This window comes from Protopterus annectens, chromosome 4.part1 (genome assembly GCF_019279795.1).
Source record: "Protopterus annectens isolate FY-2018-M chromosome 4.part1, PAN1.0, whole genome shotgun sequence".
NCBI classification, from domain to species: Eukaryota; Metazoa; Chordata; order Ceratodontiformes; family Protopteridae; genus Protopterus; species Protopterus annectens.
The window spans coordinates 562,501,583-562,523,703 of NC_056734.1; the positions used below are offsets into that span (position 1 = coordinate 562,501,583).

The 22,121-nt window shown below is 47.1% G+C and overlaps 1 protein-coding gene across 1 annotated transcript in view; it reads right to left on the minus strand.

Annotated features, from left to right (window-relative positions):
• Positions 1–22,121, minus strand: part of LOC122801252 (eukaryotic translation initiation factor 4 gamma 1-like) — a 2,968,223-nt gene that overhangs the window by 1,121,478 nt on the left and 1,824,624 nt on the right. The window contains exon 17 of the mRNA XM_044070804.1: positions 19,215–19,319. Coding sequence (XP_043926739.1) covers positions 19,215–19,319 — 105 coding nt within the window. The remainder of the gene's footprint in view (positions 1–19,214; positions 19,320–22,121) is intronic.

The following is a 22,121-nucleotide window of genomic DNA, read 5'->3' on the forward strand; positions in this document are numbered from 1 at the left end:
AAAAGCAGACCCGGATCCAAAAACAGCATCAACAACCAAACTTAGAAAATCATGAAGTTAACAGTGCTTGGCAAAAGCATACAACAAAGACCATTTGACTATGGCGCAGAGACATTTTTAAGCATTAATAACTAAAGTGGCCTTTAAACACACCTGCTAAAAGATAGTTACTACCTGGCTGGGGGATGACTATCTAATTTAGATAAGGTATCAATACAGACAGCTTACATGAAGCAAATAAGCACACTCAGCAGAACCATTGGTGCCCCAGTAAAACCATTGTTGTAGTATGAATCATTCAAGTGTGGGAAATACAGGGAAGGTGGACATGTAGCTTAAAATCCTTCACAGGTCCCTTCAGCAGAGTCACTCGCCCTACCATGCCACTGACATCAAGGTATAAAGGGGAAAAAGTGCCATCACTTACTTGGAAGATGACTCAGATGGTAAAGTCTGCTTATCAAGCAGAGTGGAAAATGTATTCCACGCTCCTGACAGTGACGGGAATTATGCTTTTAGAATGGTCCATGTAGTCATGAAGAAAGTACAGTTTTGTACTTACCATAAATGTAGATGTTAGAGTGGTTATGCTGCTGCAGTCATCACACTTGGGTTATCCTGCCGTCAGGCGGTCCCCGCAGTCGGCCTGAATTCCAAAGCCTTGGTCCGACGTTGGTCGTCGTCGCTTCTTCCCTGATGTCAGTGCGGCAGGGGTATAAGAGAAGCAGCCAACGCCATTTTCTTTAGTTTTTCTTGCCCCAGATGTCAGGTGCCCCACACTAAGAAGGCAAAATAAGAAGCTTGCAAAACATACCTTAGTGCAAAACAATGGTACTACTTGTAAGCAAATACACCATACAGACATGCATCCCAAAGGTTGAAGTACAAGGAGGTATAAGAAAAGCCTTGTTAGGTAGAGGGGATGGAGGGAGGGTAACCTGGACTACAGCAGCATAACCACTCTAACATCTACATTTATGGTAGGTACAAAAAGTACAGTTTTGTACCTACCATAAATGTAGATGTCCGAGAGACATGCAACTGCAGTCATAACATGTGGGTTTGTCCTGCCTCAGGCAGCCCTCGGTCGGCCGGATTCCAAAGTCTGGGTCCGACGTCGGCTGATGTCGCATTTCTCTCCGACGTCAGAGCGGCTGGAGTATATAAGCATCAGCCGACGCCATTTTCTTCAGTGTTTCTTGCCCCAGATGCCAGGTGCCCTCCAAGGAAGGCTGTAATCAAATTGGAAGACAAAAACAGGATTCCAAACAAATACATGAGCAATAAAACAAATACACCATAACAGATATCCCCAGCTAAGAGAGAGGGGGATAGGAGTGGACCCTAAGCATAGAGGGGTATGGAGGGAGGAAAACCGACTGCAGTTGCATGTCTCTAGGACATCTACATTTATGGTAGGTACAAAACTGTACTATGTCCTTCAAGAATGCAACTGCAGTCATAACATGTGGGTAGAATACCATAGCTTAGCTGGGGGAGGAGGTATGCTCTAGGAAAGAGATGGTGTGGCAACCAAACCCTGCAGGACTGCCGAAGCAAAGCCTGCTCTGGATCTGGAGTATAGGGGGAGATTGTAGTGTTTTGAGAATGTATGCACGGAGCTCCATGTAGCAGCTTCTAGAATGTCCTTTGTAGGCACCCCTCTTAAAAATGCTGTAGAGGTGGCTGTAGCTCTGGTGGAATGTGGTCTGACATAGGCTGGAACAGTCTTTCCATGAAAGGAACAACAGAATCTGATGCAATGTCCAATCCATTTAGAAATAGTCTGTTTTGAAATTGCTTTTCCTTGGACTGCAGGGGCGTAAGCTACAAAAAGCTGTTCAGACTTCCTGCTGGCCTTGGTTCTGTCCAGGTAGTATCGAAGTTGTCTATGAATGTCCAAGGTATGTAAAATCCTTTCCCCCTTATTCTCAGGATTGGGGGAGGAAGGCAGGCAGATGGATGACTTGATTTAGAGAAACCCTAGATACCACCTTTGGCATAAAGGTAGGGTTGGTCCTTAATGAAACCCTGTCTCTGTGGAAAATAATAAAGGGTGGTATTGCTATTAGGGCCTGTAGTTCCGAAACCCTTCTTGCTGAGGTAATTGCCAACAGGAAGGCTGTTTTCCATGAGAGAAATTGCAAGTCAACTGAAGCTGCTGGCTCAAAAGGAGGAAGAGTCAGTTTTTCTAAGACAAAATTGAGGTCCCAAGCTGGCACTGGGGCCTTTCTTGGTGGCTTAATGTTCTTGATTCCCCTGAGGAATTGCCTTAGTAAGGGGTGAGAAAAAACAGGAGGATAGGTGTTGTATCTGGCAGAAATAGCAGATGCATGTATTTTTATTGACGAATATGATAGGCCACTCTAACATATCTGCCAAATATTCCAAGATAAGTGGGATGTTCAACAATGATGCATCATGCCCTTTGCTGGTATTCCAATTGCTGAATCTTTTCCACTTTGCTAAGTAGACCTTTCTGGTGGATGGTCTTCGAGCCTCTGTTAGTATCCTCTGGACTTCCTTGGAGAGAGGTAAGTTGAATGCATTTATGGGATCTCCCAGGCTGTTAGCTGCAGAGTTTGAAGGTTTGGATGCAGTGTTTCGAAATTGTGCTGAGTCAAAAGTAGAGGCCACTGAGGGAGGGCCCACCTCCTGGTGTGACATATGCTCCGTAGTAGTGGGTACCAGTGTTGTCTTGGCCAATCCGATGCTATTATAATTCCCTTGTGCTTTTCTGCTTTGTTCTTTAGTAATACTGAGGTCATCAGTGGCAGAGGCGGTAATGCAGAGTTTGTTAGGAGGTCCAGTTGAATGAAAGAGCATCTATTTTCCAAGCCTTTGGATGGTATGTCCTTGTGCAAAATTTTGGTAGTAGATGATTGAGGTGAGAGGCAAATAGGTCCACTTCTGGCTTGCCCCATGTCGAAGTGAGTTGTCTGAAAGCCTTCGGATGCAACTTCCACTCGTGTGGATCTGTGAAATTCCTGCTTAGGCTGTCCGCCAACACATTGTCTTTTCCTGGAACAAACTGTGATTGCAACTGGATGTTTAGACTCAGTGATTTCTCCCAAAGCTGCATTGTCAGTCTGCAAAGGGGATAAGAGTGAGAGACCCCCCCTGCTTGTTTATGTACCACATCACTGTGGTGTTGTCTGTCCGTATCATTAAGTGACCTTGCTGGAGTTGGTTTTGAAAAGCCTCGATAGCATGCATTACTGCCAGCATTTCCTTTTGATTTATATGCAGATGTGTTTCCTTTGGAGACCATTGTCCTTGTATACATCTGCCTTCCATGTGCACCCCCCATCCGAGGTCTGAGGCGTCTGTAGTCATGGTCTGTGTTATCTATGGTTTTTTGAATGACAAACCTGTGTTTTCCTGGCTCACCGAAGCCCACCATAGGAATTCCTTTTGTAAGCATGGGATGAGTGGTATGATTGTCTCCAAGTTGTTGCTGTGCTGAGACCAAACGCTTTTTAGGTACCATTGAAGCTTTCTCATGTGTAGTTTTGCTAATGGAACCAGTAGGATGCAGGATGCCATGTAACCCAGGGCCTGTAGGACTCTCCTTGCAGTCATCTGGGTGAGTTTTGCTAAACCTTTGAAGTACTGAGTTAACTTCTCTTGCTTGTCTTCTGTCAGGTAAGCCATTTGAGAGGCTGTGTCTAGTTTGGCTCCTAAGAAGATTATTTGCTGGGATGGCTGCAGTCTTGACTTTTGGAAGTTGACTGTATATCCCAGAGCTTGAAGTAATCGTATGATATATTCCAGATTTTTTGTCAACATCAATTTGTCATCCGCTTGTATGAGGCAGTCGTCCAGGTACGGGTAAATTTGTATACCCTGGAGCCTGCAATGAGCAATTACTGAAGCCAGGCATTTTGTAAACACTCTGGGGGCAGTAGATAAGCCAAATAGCAATGTTGAGAATTGATAATGCTCTGGCCCTGCAAGAAATCTGAGGTATCTTCTGCAACTGTGTCTGATAGGGACATGCAGGTATGCCTCCTTGAGGTCCAGAGTAATCAGCCACGACTCCTTGCCCAGCATGGGAAGGAGTTGCTGTAGTGTCAGCATTTTGAACTTTGGTACTATGAGAAAGGTGTTCAATGCGGACAAGTCCAGTATTGGTCTCCATTGAGTTTCTTTTCTTGGAACAAGGAACAGTCTTGAGTAAAATCCCTGTTCTTGTTGTGGAACTCTTTCTATTGCTTTCATTTGAGTTAGCAGAGAGATTTGCTTGATAGCCTCTGCCCTTTGATGTTGTGGTAGATTTGGCATGCCTTGTTTTCTTGGTAAGGTATGAAAATGAAACCTGTACCCTTGGTCTATAATGTCCAAAATCCATTTGTCCTTTGTCAGTCTGTGCCAGTTTTCTGCAAACAGAGATAATTTCCCAAGGAGCTTCCAGTTGTTCCCTGGTAGGCGGTAGTAGAGGAAAGTCATTGAGATTGTGGTTGTTGGGCAGGAGTAACCCCTGCGTCACCTCTGGTTTCCTGGCTGCCATTGACGTCCCCTGTAAGGGCCTCTGTATTGGCCTCTTCCTCGGCCACGTCTGTTCTTACCCCTTTTCTGGATTAGGAAAGGACCAGTTTTTTGAAGGCCAATTCCTACTGAATCTGGGGGGTTGAACCTGGAGGAAATCCTTTACAGTTTGAACTGATTTTGCTTTATCTTCGATGGTCTTTAGTACATCCTTAGCATTTGCACCAAAAAGCTTGTTCTTTTCCAAAGGTGCATCCAGAAGCTTTGCTTTTACATGATCTGGTAGAGGTTGATCTTTTAACCAAGCATGTCTTCGCATCACTGCCCCTGTCATAGCTGCCCTACATGAAGCTTCCAGTGCATCATATCCACACTGCAGGAAGTGATTGCTTACTTGCTGAGTGTTATGTACAGCTTCCTGCAAAGTCTTCCTGTCTAAAGGATCAGGAGAAGCTAGTGTTTTTTGTAAATCTTCTAAAAGATAATCCTGATATTGGAACATATGAAAAAGGCAATTTAAAGCTCTCATAGATAAGGTAGTGGAAGTGTAAACCTTTTACCCCATCTCTCTAATGACCTTGCTTCCCTGTTGGAGGGTAAAGGATTTTTTGAGGTGGAGGCTGAAACTCCTTTAGGCCCCTGTGAAATAGTTTCCAAATCAACAGTATGGGCCCTGAATAAATGGGAATGAGTTTCAGGGACCCTGTAATACCTGTCTGGCTTGGCTGGTGCAGGAGGGAGAGTATCAGGGGTAGCACTAGAATCAGAATACAAATCATCCAGAACATCAAGTACAGGAGGAATAGCTAAGGACCTGTGCTGAGGCTTCTTAAGGAAAGTCCTAAGGAGTTTCCTGGAATCAGAATATTCCTGGCCCTGCCACTTGAAATGTTCCCTCATGGTGTGCAGAACTTCCCCAAAGGAAATATCCTCAGGTGGGGAGGCCGAAGGTATGGAATCTTCTGCATCCGAGTCCTCATAGGTCTGGAAGAGCTCTTCCTGGCTATCAGAGTGGACAGAGCCCTCAGTCTTCATCTGAAGGAGTAGGGTCAGAGGGTTCAACCCGGGGCCTTTTATCAGGAGGAGGCTGGGATGCTCTCTCTGGATGGGTCTGCGAACCTCTAATCATGGAAATTAAATCAGCAGCCATGGACATAATTTGTGTCTCTGGAGTCGGCTGAGGTAAAGATCTAGAAGTAATATGCTTTGTTTTGCTGGCTGCCTTAGCCCTAGTGTAGGCCTTAATAGACATGGCCATAGGAGGCCTGGCAGCTCCACGTGCAGGAGTGACCTTGTCTACAGCAATGGTCTCGGGCATTTCCTCTGTTTCGGTATCCAGAGGAAAATCTATAACTGGCGGAGTAATGTCTGGAATCGGAGTAGTCGGTAATGCGGTGTCTTCGGTTCAGAGCGGTGGAGAGACAGTCTCAGAGGGAACCGGAGCACTCGCTCTAGATTTTGGCGTGGAGTCGGTAGTAGACGCGGGCAGAGGATGTCGGTCCCGGTCTTTTCGCTTTTTGGGAGTTTGCGATGTCGGAAGATCCGACGGCATGGTATAAGCAAATTTATCGCCGAAAAAGTCTTCAGTGAACTCCGCCCGGCGCCTGAGAGTGCGCTTGTTGAAGCGAGCACAGGCTACACAGGCCGAGACGTCGTGGTCTGGGCCCAGGCAAGGGAGGCAGTAAGAGTGGAAATCCTTATGAGGTATTTGTTTACCACAAAAAAGACAATTGTTAACTTTTTTCAGTAATTTCTGACATCGGCTGAGGCAAGAAAAGGTCCCCAACGGGGTACTTAGCTTTTTTGATGACTTTGGTATTGTAGAATACAGGAGCTGACCGACCGGCACTTGCGAACTGCTTCTGCTTCGGGCACCGCGCGGCAAGAAAGACTGGAGAAAATGGCGTCGGCTGATGCTTATATACTCCAGCCGCTCTGACGTCGGAGAGAAATGAGACATCAGCCGAAGTCGGACCCAGACTTTGGAATCCGGCCGACCGAGGGCTGCCTGAGGCAGGACAACCCACATGTTACGACTGCAGTTGCATTCTTGAAGGACATCCCCTAAACCTCTTTTTTGATTCAGAGAAATCCTGACTCTCCCAATGAAAATGTTCCCTTAAAGTATGCAAGGTTTCTCCAAAAGAATAATCCTCAGGAGGAGATGCAGATGGTGGGATGGATTCTTCCGCATATGAATCCTCAGAGTGGTATAGAAAATTCCTGATCAGAAGAAATGGAAACCTGATCTGAAGATTCATAAGTGTCTTGCCTAGGCCTCTTAGCGAGGGGGGGGGGGTTGGGAAATCCTGATCAAGGTAATGAAGTCCTCAGCCATTTTGTTCATCTGTTTTTTAGGCATAGGGGCCTGAGCACGTGGCTCATGCACCGTTTTTTTTAGACTTAGATGTTTTTGATCTTGTTTTTGAAGCTGGCGTCTGTTTTATATACAAATGTTGCAGCCTGAAAACACCCTCAGAAGCCAGTGCCTGGTCAGCGGCTCCAGACCCAACCAAGGGAGACACATCCGCGGGTTCAATACTCAGAATCTCACTACATACCTGACTCTGCATGGGTCTCAGTAGAGGCCTGCGACTCCGGTATCAGGGGCAGCGAAGGCGCATGAGTATCGGCGAACTGGCAACTGGCTTAGAAGCTTCGTCGGTTTTGGATCTCAGTGGTTTGTCTGTCTTTCTTTGCATTGTGAACTCTGGTAGTCGGATTGCTAACCAACGACATTTCAGGGTAATGAAATCTGGATCCAAAATATTTTGAAGCAAAAATATACTGACACTTAATAGCGCGTTAGTTAAATCTAGCACAAAACCGACAGCAAGGCACATTATGATCTGGGCCTAGGCAAAGAATACAGTACAAACGAAAATCCTTATGAGGTATTTGTTTCCCACAAGTAATGCAATTATTAACTTTTACTGACATCGGTAAGGAGCAAGAAAAAGTCTCCCCAACGGGGTACTTAGCTTTAGTTGAAGACTTCGGTTCTGAAACTCAAATGTGAAAATTTCAGGAGTCAGCCGACCGGCACTTGCGAACTGCTTCTGCTTCGGGCACTGCGCGGCAACAAAGACCGAATAAAATGGCGTCAGCTGCATGTTTTATACACCTAACGACCTGACGTCATGGAAGAGGAGAAAGCAACTGATGCAGGACCCAAGAGTTTGTTATTCAGGCCGACTGAGGGCAACCTGCCAGCAGATTACCCAAATGTAATGACTGCAACAGTGAAACACCAAGAACATCTCTACCCTTAGACAAGCTAGGATAGGTATTACGGTTTGCAGGTCCTGAGAATGCTGGCACCAAAGACTTAAGTACCACTGAAATTTCCTCATATGCAGTCTGGCATATGGAATTAGTAGAATGCAAGAGGCCATGAACCCTAGGGCCTGCAGGCTTTTCCTTGTGGATAGCTGGGTTCTGGTGGCCATTTGAGTGAAGTAGCCTGTCAGACAGGCTTGTTTTTCTGGAGTAAGGAACGCCATCTGGGATGTTGTGTCCAAGCGTACTCCCAGGAATACAATCTTTTGACTGGGGACTAGCTTTGATTTCTTTTCGTTGACAGTGTATCCCAGGGAGGTTAGAAGGTTCTTTACAAATGTCAAGTGCTGCAACTGCTTTTCTTGACTGTCTGCCTGAATCAGGCAATCATCCTAGTATGGGTAAATTTGGATCTTTGTCTGCAATAGGCAATGGCTGGAGCCAAGCATTTTGCGAAGACTCTGGGAGCAGTGGATAAGCCAAAGGGAAGTGCAAAGAACTGAATGCACAGATCTTGGCCTGAAATGTAGGTATTTCCTGCATGAGTCCCTGATAGGGATGTGCAGATAGGCTTCTTTTAGGTCTAGGGTGGCTAACCAGGCATCTTTGGACAGCACAGGAAAAAACTGCTGAAGAGTGAGCATTTTGAATTTTGGTACCACCAGGAAGGTGTTTAGAATGGAAATATCCAGGATTGGGAGCCAAGTGCCTTCTTTTCTGGGTACCAGGAAAGTCTGGAATAAAACCCATGACCTATCTGTTCTGCACGAACAGGTTGAATTGCCCTTATGGAGAGAGCAAGGATTGAACTTGGTTTTTTGCCTCTACCCACTAGGCTGGAAGAAGGTCTGGGAACCCTTTTGGGGTTGGCAGTGAATGGAAGTAAAATTTGTACCCCTGGGATACAATGTTGAGGAGCCATCGGTCTTTGGTGATAGAGGTCCAGTTTTTTTGCATGGTAGGAAAGTTTTCCTCCTAGGGGCACGAGCAGTTGGGCAGAGGTGAGGAGTTGGGAAGTCATTGTGAATTCTTTCCGTAAGGGGTGGCTTAGCACTATTTTAGAAGTGGAGGCACTCCATTGCTTAGATCTCTGCATACCCCAAGACTGTAATCTGGGGGGGGGGGGTCTCTTTCCCCTGGGTCTAGTTTTGAGATGGCCTTGAGGGGGCTGGAAAGGACCAATGTTTCGAGGGGCAATGCCTACTCTATCTTGGAGGCTGCACTTGAAACTGTCTGCATAGACTTAGCTTCTTCCATCTTTTTTAGAATCTCTTCTGCTCTTGTGCCAAACAGACTGTTCTTGTTCAAAGGAGTGTCTAGTAATTTTGATTTGACTTTGTCTGGCAAGGTCTGCTCCTTAAGCCAAACATGCCTTCTCAGTACAGAACCAGTGACTGATGCCCTGCAAGATGCTTCTAGGGTGTCAAAGCCACATTGCAAGGTATGCTTGCTGACTTGGCTTGCAGAATGCATAAGCCCCAGTAATTCTTTATTTTCTGCAGTCCATAAAGGTAGATAATTTTTGCTTAATAAGTTCCATAACATGTTGCTGGTATTTCAGCATGTGAAAGTGGCAATTCAATGCCCCAATGGCGAGAGTTGCAGAGGTGTATACTTTTTTTTACCCCTTATGTTTACAGCCTGGGAATCCCTGTCCGGAGTGGGATTCTTAGCTGTAGTTGCTTTTATACCTTTAGGCCCCTGGGAAATTACCTCTGGGTCAGTAGGATTTTTGAAAATAAATCTGAGAGGTCAGACTCTGTAGTACCAGTCTGGTTTTCTTGAAGCAGGGGGTAAAGTATCAGGAGTTAGACTAGATTCCATAAAGACATCCACAACATCCAGAGCTTGAGGGACTGGTAAAGGTCTATATTACGGCAAATCTAAAAATTCTCCGAGTCTTTTTGGATTGACTATAATCCTGGCATTCCCAGTGGAAATGCTCTCAAAGTATGTAGAGTTTCACCAAAAAAAAAATACTCTGGAGGGGAAGCAGAGAGAATTGAATCCTCTGCATCTGAATCCTCATAAGCAGATAAAGGCATGTCTTCATATTCAGAAACCTCAGTGTCAGACTCGGTCTGTTAAACCTGCTAGGGACAGGTCTCTCTCTTAGCAGGGGAAGGCTGGCTTCCCCTAATCAGTTCTGCCATTTTAAACATTTGATGATGTGGCAAGGAAGCAGGTGCTGGAGTTTGAGTAGTCTGTTTTTTTAGGCATAGCTCGTACTCTTGGCCTTAGAAACTCGGCAGTTTTAGAAATAACTGAAGACGCGAAAGAAGCTGTTTTGGGTTGAATATCAGTAATGCGAAGAACTTCCTCGGAAGCTGGTGCCTGCACAGCGGCTCTGGACACATCCAAGGTAGACACATCCGCAGGGTCCATAGTCAAAGCGTCTCGCTGCATACCAGACTCCAAACGGGTCTTGACAGTGGGCTGGGAATCCATCGAAATGAGAATCATGGGCTGCGAAAGCAACTCACTGAGTATCAGCGAACTGGTGACTAACCTAACGGAAGTGTTGTCGGCAGTTTTGGACCTGTGCTGTCTTGACTTTATCCTTACATTTTTCCGGAAGATCAGTAGTTAGATGGCTTACCAAAGCCACTTCGGAAGACCGAGATAGATAGCAAAAGTATTTAGTGACAATAAGGGCCAGACGATGAATAGTTCGGGCGTTGAACAAAGCACAAAACTGACACCGTGGTACATAATGGTCTGGGCCTAAACAGGTAATGCAGTAAGAATGGAAATCTCTGTATAGTATTTACTTTCCACAGCCGAGACAATTAACTTTTTCTGACATTGGTTAAGAGCAAGAAAAAAGGGATCCCCAATGGGGTACTTAGCTTTAGAAGACTTCAGGATGATTTAATTCTGAAACAAAAACTCAGGTAGTGGCCGATTGGCACTTGTGCAAACTGCTCCGGGCTCCTCAGCAAGAAAGACGGATGTAATGGCATCGGCTACCTGTTTTTATATCCCTGATGACCTGACGTCAGTCCTGAAGCACCAGTAACCGACGCACAAATACTAAGTTTCTGGTATTCGGACCAACTGAGGGCTATTTGCAGGCAGATAACCCAAGTGTGATGACTTCAACAGTGAAATACGAAGATCAAGCTGTTCTCTGGCACCCCAGGGTAGCAATTAGTTCAACACTAAGGACAACAGGGAAAGACCCCACACCAGCCTTTTCACAGACATTGCATCTTTGGCTGCATTCAGACCAGAGAGAAAATCTTTATGGCCTAAATAAAGTCATTTAATTTCAAGCTATTTTTCTTAAGGTTAACTGAGCTGAACCCCTTCCATTCCAGTATCCTCTTTTAAAATATATAAATCAGTTTCAAAAATACAGTCTGAAAAATGTACATTGCTGTCCAGCAGGATCCACTGCCAATACTTTTTTTTTTTATGTAACACAAGCAACTTTACAAATACATGTTTAACAAGCATCTGTACAAATCAGTTTGATATTTAAATGACAATTCTTTACAAAACTATAGCTAGCTACGTATGCTGGCATATGTTACACATGCACTGTCCTACTTTTCCTGGCACACAGCTGGCATTGTTTCACATTAGTCAGGATGATGCAAAAGGAACAAAAGCCAATATGCATGCCCTAAAGATTCTCAAAGCGTGCAATACAGCAGCACAACAACAGACTTTAGCCATGATAAACTTTGAGATTATCACACTTTTGGTAAAACACTAAACCCTTCGTGCTTACAGAAGATAAGTGTACCTTTCCTTATTAAAAGGTAATGCCTGATTAAAGTGGGATGAAAACCTCTGAAAAGGATGACCCATGTCAAACCAGCAGCATGTGCAATCGAGGGGCGAAGATGAGAAGGACGCAACTGTGCAGCTGTTGCTGGCTTGTGACCAGAGAGAACTGGTGAACAGTATGTTGATCCTGGGAAAACCAAGCCTATACAGCAAATGCTGTTCTGCCTAGAATGGCAACTGCCAAGATCAGAATAGACTGCATGCTTCCCTGTTACGCAGCTACACTGAAGCTTCAAGTGAGCTGCTGGGGTGTTAGGAAATGTAGGACAAGGGATGAGGTTTGCTTAATCAACTACCTTGCCTGTTCAACACTAGACTAACGTTTGAGGGATTGGGTGATGGCAGTGGTCAACTCAAACAACACTGAATAAATCGGTCAGTGAATTCTTGGAATACCTAGAAATGTCTATATGGCCAGTAAACATCCTGGCTGGGAAATGTGTTGCAAGACTTGTCCTGACCTACTAGGGTCCAGCTGCTGCTTGCACTGGTTCCTCAAATAACAGAAATAAATGGGTCGGCTGGTTGAAAATACAGGTAGCTACTTGGCTGTTAACAGATGGGTTAAAAAATGAAAGGAGTCCCTATTTCTTGAGCCTGGGACAAAATTACAGACCAAAATCATTGTAAAGTGTGCCACTAATTAAGTTGCACATTATGACTACTACATCGCTACGGTCCATAAAGAAAACCAAAAAACACAGATTAGCATGTACGGCCAAAACGTGAGTCCCTTCCTTATGCCACTTGACAGTTTATCCTATTAAATTTTTGAAAATATGACATCCTAAGATATTGCACACACAATGTGCGCACTGTGAATCCATGTTTTGAACACACAAGGGCAGAAAATCCTTAGCGTGCATAAATTTGGTGGCAAACTGGCAAACACTTGCTGGAACTCAGGACACACATTTGACCTGCTTACTGCCACAAAATAATATACAAGTGATAAAAAACGTGTAGACCACTGAAAAAAAAAAAGTTATGTACTCACCATAACATTCCATCGGAGTAGTTAACTTCATTTGTTTGCAACCTTTGGGTCTTAGATCCGATCTCGGATCCGAGCTGGCAACTTATACATAGCTTTAAGATCCAAGCTCCTAGCTCCTCCCCTTAACCCATAATCCCCTGCCAACCCTGACTGACCTCAGATCAAGTTTGCCCTATATAAGCCAGCTAAAGCTACATAAGTCCCGAAGGGGACTAAAGACAAAGGACATAGGACTAAAATTCTGCAGGCCAGGGGGAAGGAGGGGGGATGGTTGCAGACAAATGAAGTTACCTACTCAGATGGAACGTTATGGTGAGTACATAACTTCTTAATCTGAAGTAGGTACTTCATTTGTCAGCAACCTTTGGGACAGAGTCCCCAGCTACCTGGATCTTGGGCGGCCATCATGGAAGGATGTTCCGGAGCACTGCGGAGCTAAAGGATGCTCTCCCTCTGGAGATAATGTCCAGCTTATAATGGTTGATAAAGGTATGAGATGAGGCCCAAGTGGCTGCGGAACAAATATCATCTACAGAGACGCTAGACCTAAAGGCAGCAGAAGTAGATATAGAGCGAGTAGAATGCGCACGGACTCCTTGAGGTACAGGCCTCCCAGAACTTTCATAGGCCAAAAGGATACACTGAGATCCATCGTGATAAAGTGATCTTAGAGACAGATTTACCTAGGTTAAATTTGGTAAAGGAGATGAACAACTGGTCGGATTGTCTATGACCAGCAGTCCTATGAATGTAGAAGCGCAGCTGTCTATGCACATCTAACGAATGGAGCCTGTATTCTCCTTTATTCTGATACTTGGGGAAGAAAACTGGCAGGTTAATGGACTGATTGATATTAGCCTCTGAAGCCACTTTAGGGAGAAAAGAGGGACTGGTCCTGAGGTACACTCTATCCTGGTGAAAGGCCAAGTACGAGGGTTTTACGCAAAGGGCCTGAAGCTCAAACTATTTTCGCTGAAGTAATAGTGACCAGGAACGCAGTTTTCCAGGAGAGGTACTTAAGATCGACCGAAGCAGCAGGTTCAAAAGGGGGAGCTGTCAAGGCCTGTAGAACTAATGATAAATCCCAAGGGGGTACAACTTCCTTGACAGGAGGTCTGAGCAGGAAAGTACCCTTGAGGAAGGTTTTACACAACTTTGCTGTAATCAAAGGGCCTGACTCATGCCCCACAAGGCAATGAGAAATAGCTGCTAGTTGAACCTTGACCGTAGAGCAGCTAGCCCCCTGATGAAACAGGCTCGTAAGGAAATCCAACACAGATGGCAACGGTGCTGTGAAGGGGTTTAAGTTGTGATGTTCCACCCAGATGGAGTAGCGCTTCCACTTACTACAATAGACTTTCCTAGTGGAGGGTTTATGTGCTGCTACTAGGATGGCTTTAACTGGGGAAGAGATACCGGGAGTCCTGACTAGGAGTGGAACTGGAGCAACCAAGCTGTCAGCTTGAGGTTGTCCAGATTCGGGATCGGGAGACCTAGGGGATGAGATATTAGATCCGGAAGGGGATCCAGAATCCAAGGGGGATCTACCAGATGAGACCACAGGTAATAGGGAACCACGTTTGACTAGGCCAGAATGGGGCAATGAGGATCATTCTGCTCCCCAACCGACTGGCTTTCTGTATGAGTTTCAGCATCAGGGGTAGAGGAGGGTAGGCATAAAGTAGACTGGGGAGCCAAGCATGCACCAGAGTCTCTCTCGGGGATTCCCCAAAGGGGGGAATTAGAGCGAAGTAGCTGTTGCATTTCGTATTTGAGGTAGAGGCGAAGAGACCGCAACAGGGTTGCCCCCATACGGCAAATATCCACTTCGCTACCTGGGGATTGAGAGACCACTCGTACGGGGAAAGGATGGTGTGGCTGAGTCTGTCCGCCAGTATGTTGGACCGTCCCGGAATGTGCGTTGCAACAAGAAAGCGGTTGGTAGAGATCGCCCATTCCCACACTCTCATGGCCTCTCGACAGAGAGGAAAGGACCTGGTCCCCCCCCTGTTTGTTGATGTACCAGACCACTGACATGTCAGTCTGTATCGCAATAGTTCCTACAGGAAGAAGGGTCTGCAGTGCTTGCAACGCCAACAGCACTGCCCTCATCTCCTGGACATTGATATACAAAGAGGTCTCTGTGTCGTTCCACGTGCCTTGGACCGTCTTGCCTGAGCAATGCCCCCCCCTCGAAGAGAGGCGTCCGTGGTCACGGTGGCAAGGGGAGGGGGCGTGGAGAAGGGACATCCCGTATGGAGGTCCGGAGATTGGAGCCACCGTAAGAGAACCCTCCTGCACGCCCTGATGGAAATAGGGTGGTTTAGGGAGAAATGTTGAAAGGACCATTGGACTTGAAGGGTCCATTGTAGTACCCTCATATTCAAACAAGCCAATGGCAAGAGTGTGATTGCCGCCGCCATGGAGCATAGAGCCCTCAGGACCAAATCCGCCGGTGGAGCTTTTGACTGGAGGACGGCTCACACCCTATTTCCATCAGGGCGTGCAGGAGGGTTCTCTTACGGTGGCTCCAATCTCCGGACCTCCATACGGGATGTCCCTTCTCCACGCCCCCTCCCCTTGCCACGGTGACCACGGATGCCTCTCTTCGGGGGGGGGGCATTGCTCAGGCAAGACGGTCCAAGGGTGGGAATGGGCGATCTCTACCAACCGCTTTCTTGTTGCAACGCACATTCCGGGACGGTCCAACATACTGGCGGACAGACTCAGCCACACCATCCTTTCCCCGTACGAGTGGTCTCTCAATCCCCAGGTAGCGAAGTGGATATTTGCTGTATGGGGGCAATACTGTTGCGGTCTCTTCGCCTCTACCTCAAATACGAAATGCAACAGCTACTTCGCTCTAATTCCCCCCTTCGGGGAATCCCAGAGAGAGACTCTGGTGCATGCTTGGCTCCCCAGTCTACTTTGATGATGCCCAGCTGGGGAGCAAGCCGGAAAAAGTAGTCCCTGGCTGAGCAGAGTAGATGCCTTGTCGGGGCGGTCAGGAGCCAGTCGTCCAGGTACGTAAAGCCCTGCATTCCCTGGAGTCTCAGGTGGGCCGCTATCACTGCTAATACCTTGGTAAACACCCTGGGGGCTGTGGTGAGACCAAAGGGAAGGACCCTGAACTGGTAGTGACCGGCTCCCAGCCAGAAGCGGAGGAACCTCCTGGATCGTCTGTCCATTAGGATGTGGTAGTACGCATCCTTGAGGTCTATTGAGCACATCCAGTCGTTCTCCCGTAATAGGGGGAGAATGGATTGAAGAGTGACCATCCGGAATTTTTCTTTGGTTACTGACAGGTTCAAACAGGAGAGATCGAGGATGGGCCTTAAGTCCCCCGTCTTTTTTGGCACCAGAAAGAACCTGGGGTAAAAACCTAATTCGAACTGGTCTGGGGGGACGGGTTGGGTGGCCTTTTTTTCTAGTAGCTGATGGATCTCTGCAGCTGCTACCTCCCTCTGATCGGGTAGTACATCGTGGAGATTTCTGACTTTGGGGACATGGAACAGGGGAATTTGGTAACCTCTGGATATGAAACGAAGCACCCAGCGATCTGATGTGATGGACTCCCAAGCTGTCAGGTGCCTCGAGAAATGCCCCCCCCCCATGACTGCCTCCAAAGTGGAGCAGACGGGCAACCCCCCAGGGTTGCTGCGTGGGTCGATCAGAGAAGGTTTCTCTGGACCCAAAATTCTTCGGGCCCCCTCTGCCTCTAGGGCGGCGTCCACTATGTCCTCCTCTGCCACAGAAGGACTGGTTGTCCGAAGCAGGCTGGGAATGTTGCGATTTCCGGAACCACATCTTTTCCTGTCCCTTTTGGTTCTTGGAAAAGGACCTCTGGGGAGCAGAAAAGCGGACTCCGACGGCAGACAACGTCTTCCTGTCCTTTTCGCTCTGGACTAAAGTCTCACGAACTGTCTTGCCAAATAAGGCAGAACCATCAAAAGGGGCATTCGCAAATGATGCCTTGAAGGGTTCCGCGAAGTCAGAATGGAGCCAGGCCTGGCGTCTCATGACTAGGCCTGCTCCGCTGGCTCTAGCGGCTCCCTCTGTAGCATGGGACAAAAGCCACACAGAGATATTCGAAACAGATCTTAGAGTGGTCATGCGAGTGGAGTACAATTGCTTGTCCTCCGCCGACATGGACTCCGGTGGGGAAGCAGCAAACTCTTTGATAAGGTGTCTCTGCATCCTAATAATGTGTGCCATATAGTTCAGGGACCTTACTGAGAAGGTCGCTGAACTAAAAACCCGCTTCCCCAGGCGATCCATCGAGCGGGACTCTCTGCTCGGTGGATGGACAGAAGGGCTCTCCTGAGCTAATTCCCTCTTGGTGGCTGCTGCCACCAACATGGCATCTACAGGGGGACCCTTGCTCCTGTGGGGTTTCTCTGAAGGGGGGCTCAAAATCTTATCAGTGCACTTGGGAACTGGCTCCACAGTGTCCGGCTCCTTCCATGCCCTGGTGGTAATAAGGTCCACCAGGGGGTCGGCCAGAGGGGACACCCAAGAGGTAGACGGGCCTGCTTCGAACACCTCCAGGAACACGGACTCTGAGGAAGCCTTGGGGGCAGACCCCCCCCCAATCCTGAGTATTTCCATGATGTCTCCGAAGGAGACATCCTCGGGGGGGTGACCTTGGGGAGCCCACCCCTTCATCCAAGCCCGTGTCTTCGGTTAAGGACTCTGGGGAGTCCACGTGCCTCCTTTTACACTTCCGCTTATGAGAAACCTCCTCGGGGGGCTGTCCAAGGAGGTCTCACCAGCAACATCCCGTTCCAGAGGAATGACCTGAGACATCGAAGCAGGCTGTCCCTGTGGTTGGGTGATGGAAGCCTGACTCAGCTGAGAGGGAGTGCAGGATGGAGCCGAAGCAAGGGCCGGGGTCCGGATGTACTCAACAGAGCCCTCTCCACCGCATCGAAGGCCGAGGGAGAGTCGCTCTCTCTGGGATCCGAGAGCAGAGTCCCACTCGGATCCGATGGTGGGATCAGAACCGGCGGAGACCATCGGATCCCAAGGACCCGTGTGCTCCAACCTGGACAGAGCTGAAGGCACACTGAATCCCACGGATCCGAAGCTCGGACCATGGTTCAGAGAGCTTGGATCCGACGAGGATGGACCAGACAGACTCGAGGGGAAGGTAGGCACCGAAGTACTGAATACTGTCGGTGCCGACACACCCCCGGCTCCCACGCTGCCCGGCTCCGGACACTCCGAACCCGGGAAGTGGGTCGGAGAAGGAGCTATCAGGGCAAAAAAAGGTGTTGAGCTCCCCCCTGAAGGGGGGGGGGGGGCAGGAACACTCCCATCTGCAGCTGGGCCTGGATGAACCTTCGCATCATCCGGTCCAAGTCCGCATCTGATGGGCTATAAGTAGATCTCGACGAGGCCACCGAGGCGGGCCGGGAGTGCCGCCTCGATGACCTCGACAGAGATCGGGTCTCCTCCTCCTTGGGTCCTGGAGAGAAGCATGGGGATCGGAGCCGAGGATGAGGGGACCTGGAAGTCGTGGAGGGAGAAGCCCGCTTAGCCGGGGGGCCGAAGCGGAGGCCTCGGCCCGCCACTTGTGGTGCTTCTCCCTCCTTTTCTCCCTCCTGGCCTTCCTCTCCTCCGGCACCGAAGTGGGAGCTTGAGTCCCGGGAGGGGGGCCGGAGTGGCCGCCACCGAGGACTGGAGTGGTGCCACAGGAGTACCGGAGGCCAAAGCCGAATCCGGGGGCAAAAGTCCCGCCAGGATCAGCTTTGACCTACGGTCTTTCAGTGCCCTGGGGTTGAACGCCACGCAGATAGTACACCCAGAGTAGAGGCCCCGAACACACAGAGTGTGGGCATCTGCCGGTGAAAGCTTATGGCCACACTCGGTGCACTTAGAAAAATAGGTTTTGGGGCCTCCGACATAGTATCTAAGAATAAAAATCAACTCACTCACACAAGGCCCCAAACACAGCAACCCACACGCACACTACGCGCCAGCGAAGGAAGGGGAGGAAATTACACTAAAAACTATGAAATATGACTAAACAAAAGAGAACCTAGCCACACAAACTTTTAAATAATAAAACTACAAAATTTTACAGAAATTTGAAATACTTATCTCAGACTACTAGGAGCTCTGAAATCTAGCCTCTCTAAGAGTGGCAAACTAGATCTGAGATCAGTCAGGGTTGGCAGGGGATTATGGGTAAGGGGAAGAGCTAGGAGCTCGGATCTTAAAGCTATGTTTAAGTTGCCGGCTCAGATCCGAAATCGGATCCAAGACCCAAAGGTTGCTGACAAATGAAGTACCTACTTCAGATCTACCAAGTTAATCTGCTAGTTCCCTTGGTGGCCACAGTAGAATACTAGAAATTAAAAATGCCTGCACTGCTTCTAATGCAATACTAGTGCACAAGATCATATTTCTCCCCCAACAATTTCAGGGAACAGCTTTCCTATAAACACAGAGGACATTAAGCAACTTTAAAGAAAAAGAAGATAGTCGAGAAGAAAATGACATCTTTGTGCAACAGAATACAAAATGTTTACTCTTATTTCTGTGTGTGAGATTAATAGCAAACCTGAAAGTAAACCAGTCTCATTCCAATTAGTGGATGAGGCAAATCAAATAAGGTTGCTGGGCAACATCTTGGCATGCAGCACTAACTTACCAATCGCAAGTCTATTACATCCTGTAGCATAAAACGAATTCGAGATGATGTTTTACGCTCCTTAATAATCTTTCCCATTTGATTAAAGTACTGATCCATTCGCGGCTGAGTAAAGCAATAACAAAAAAAAATGTAATTGGTATCAGGATTTTTTTTTTTTTTTTTTTTTTTTAAAGTATGACTATACAAGACTTCATAAAAAAGCACACTATAGCTAAAGGTCTAATCAAGAAAGCACAGTTGTGTTAGGAACTTACCATAATGGTAGTGGTGAGTAGATTTACTGGTGAAGTACTGACTCTTGCATTTCCAGCCTAGAGGAGACAAAGACCAAACCATCGCCTTGTCCCATGGCCCAGTGGACAAGTCTCTTTCTGATATCAAGTCACTGGTGGTATAAAATCTTTTCAGTGCCATTTCCAGGTCTTTCTTGACCCAGACATTGAGATGACTGCCTGAGGTTCAGTACTGACATGGGATGATTCTCAGAACTAAAAGTTGGGAAGATTGGCAAGAGGGTGGGGACAAGGGGACAGCAGTCCCTGGAGAACAGAAATAAACCCAGACCTAGATATGGCCACTAGGATGCAAAACTGAAAAGTGTGGAGAGAAGACCAAGCTGCTGCCTCTAGAAAGTACAGTTTTGTACCTACCATAAATGTAGATGTCCGAACTGGATAGCATCTGCAGTCATAACAACTGGGTTATCCTGTCGTCAGGCAGCCCTTCAGTCGGCCGGATTCCAAAGTCCGGGTCCGGCTTCGGCTGATGTCGCACTTCACCCGACGTCATCTCTGTTGGTCTTCGGGTATAAAGGCATCAGCCGACGCCATTTTCCTCAGTGTTTCTTGCCCCAGATGCCAGTAGCCCTCTTGAAGGCTAAAATTTGGATAGATGCCAATGTTTCCAAAAAGATAGAGGTAAACACAAAAATAAGCATGTATGTACATATATACAAACAAATACACCATAAAGACTCCCCCCCACCAGCTAGCTATTAGGAGGGTAAACATCCTAGGAGTACCACAGAGGGGAAGGAGGGAGGGTAATCCTGACTGCAGATGCTATCCAGTTCGGACATCTACATTTATGGTAGGTACAAAACTGTACTATGTCCTTCATGGATGCATCTGCAGTCATAACAACTGGGTAGAATACCATAGCCAACTAGGGAGGAGGATAAAAGTAGATTATGGTGTGTTTAGGATCCCTTGCAGTACAGCAGTGGCAAACCCTGCTCGGGATCTGGAATATAGAGGCAAATTATAATGCTTGGCAAATGTATGCACGGAGGTCCAAGTAGCCGCCTCAATAATGTCTTTGGTTGCCACTCCTCGTAAGAAGGCTGTGGTAGTGGCTGTTGCCCTTGTAGAATGAGGTCTTATGTTCTGTGGAATTGGTTTTCCATGGAAGGAGTAACAGAATCGTATGCAATTTCCTATCCATTTGGAGATTGTCTGTTTGGAAATAGCTTTTCCTTCCCTTCCTGTTGCATAGGCTACAAAAGTTGGTCAGTCTTTCTGCTACTTTTGTTCTGTCCAAGTAGTAGCGTAGCTGTCTATGTACATCCAAGGTATGCAGTATTCTTTCCTCTGTTTTGTGGGTTGGGAAAGAAGGTAGGTAGGTGGATTGCCTGGTTTAAAGACACTCTGGATACCACCTTAGGCATAAATGTAGGATTAGTCCTCATGGACACTCTATCTTGGTGGAAGATTAGGAAGGGTTGCACTGCCATTAAGGCCTGTAGTTCTGAAACCCTCCTTGCTGAAGTAATTGCCAGTAGGAAAGCAGTTTTCCATGACAGGTGTTGTAGGTCTGCTGTTGCTGCTGGTTCAAAGGGTGATAGTGTCAACTTTTCTAGCACAAAGTTTAAGTCCCAAGCTGGTAATGGTGGTTTCCTTGGAGGTTTTACATTCTTGATTCCTCTGAGGAACTGCCTGAGCAAAGGGTGCGAAAAAACAGGTGGATCAAAGCTGTATTCTGCTGAAATAGCTGATGCATGTATCTTGATGGAGGAGTAGGACAGGCCTGAATGAAGAAGTTCGGCCAGATACTCCAGAATGTTAGGCATATCTATGTTTGACACATCTTTTTCTCTTTCAGTACTCCAAATGACAAACCTTTCCATTTTCCAGCATAGTTCCTTCTTGTTGAAGGTCTGCGTGCTTCAAGAATAATGTCTTTAACTCTTTGGGAAAGTTCTGGATTAGCTGCTGCTATGTGATGTTCCATGCAGTCAGTTGCAACGTTTTTAGGTTTGGATGTATGATGCTGTAGTTGTTCTGAGTTAACATCAAAGGCATCAGGGGTATTGGCCACATATTGTTGCGAGACATGCTCCTCAGCAGTGGGTACCAGTGTTGTCTTGGCCAGTTTGGAGCTATCAGGATTATCCTTGGATGTTCTTCCTTGATTTTTAGTAGTACTTTGTGTATCAAGGGAAGAGGTGGGAATGCATATGCTGTTAGGCCTTTCCAGCTGAAGGAGAGCGAATCCACTTTCCATGCTAGTGGGTGGAATGTCCTTGTGCAGAATTTTTGAGCTGGTGATTGAGAGGTGATGCTAATAGATCTATCTGAGGCATTCCCCATTTCTTTGAGATGGTCTTGAAGATGTCCGGGTGCAGCTTCCATTCGTGGGCATCCGATGTGGTTCTGCTTAATATGTCTGCTAGAGTATTTTCTTTTCCCGGTACAAATATTGCCTGTAACTGGATGTTGTAGCTGAGTGCCAGGGTCCACAGCTCCAAAGTTATTCTGCATAGGGGGTATGAATGAGTGCCTCCCTGTTTGTTGATGTACCACATGACTGTGGTGTTGTCTGTCCTTATCATCAACTGGCCCTCTGAGAAATGGTCTGAACTTTGGATTGCCAGTTTTACTGCCAGCATTTCTTTTAGGTTGATGT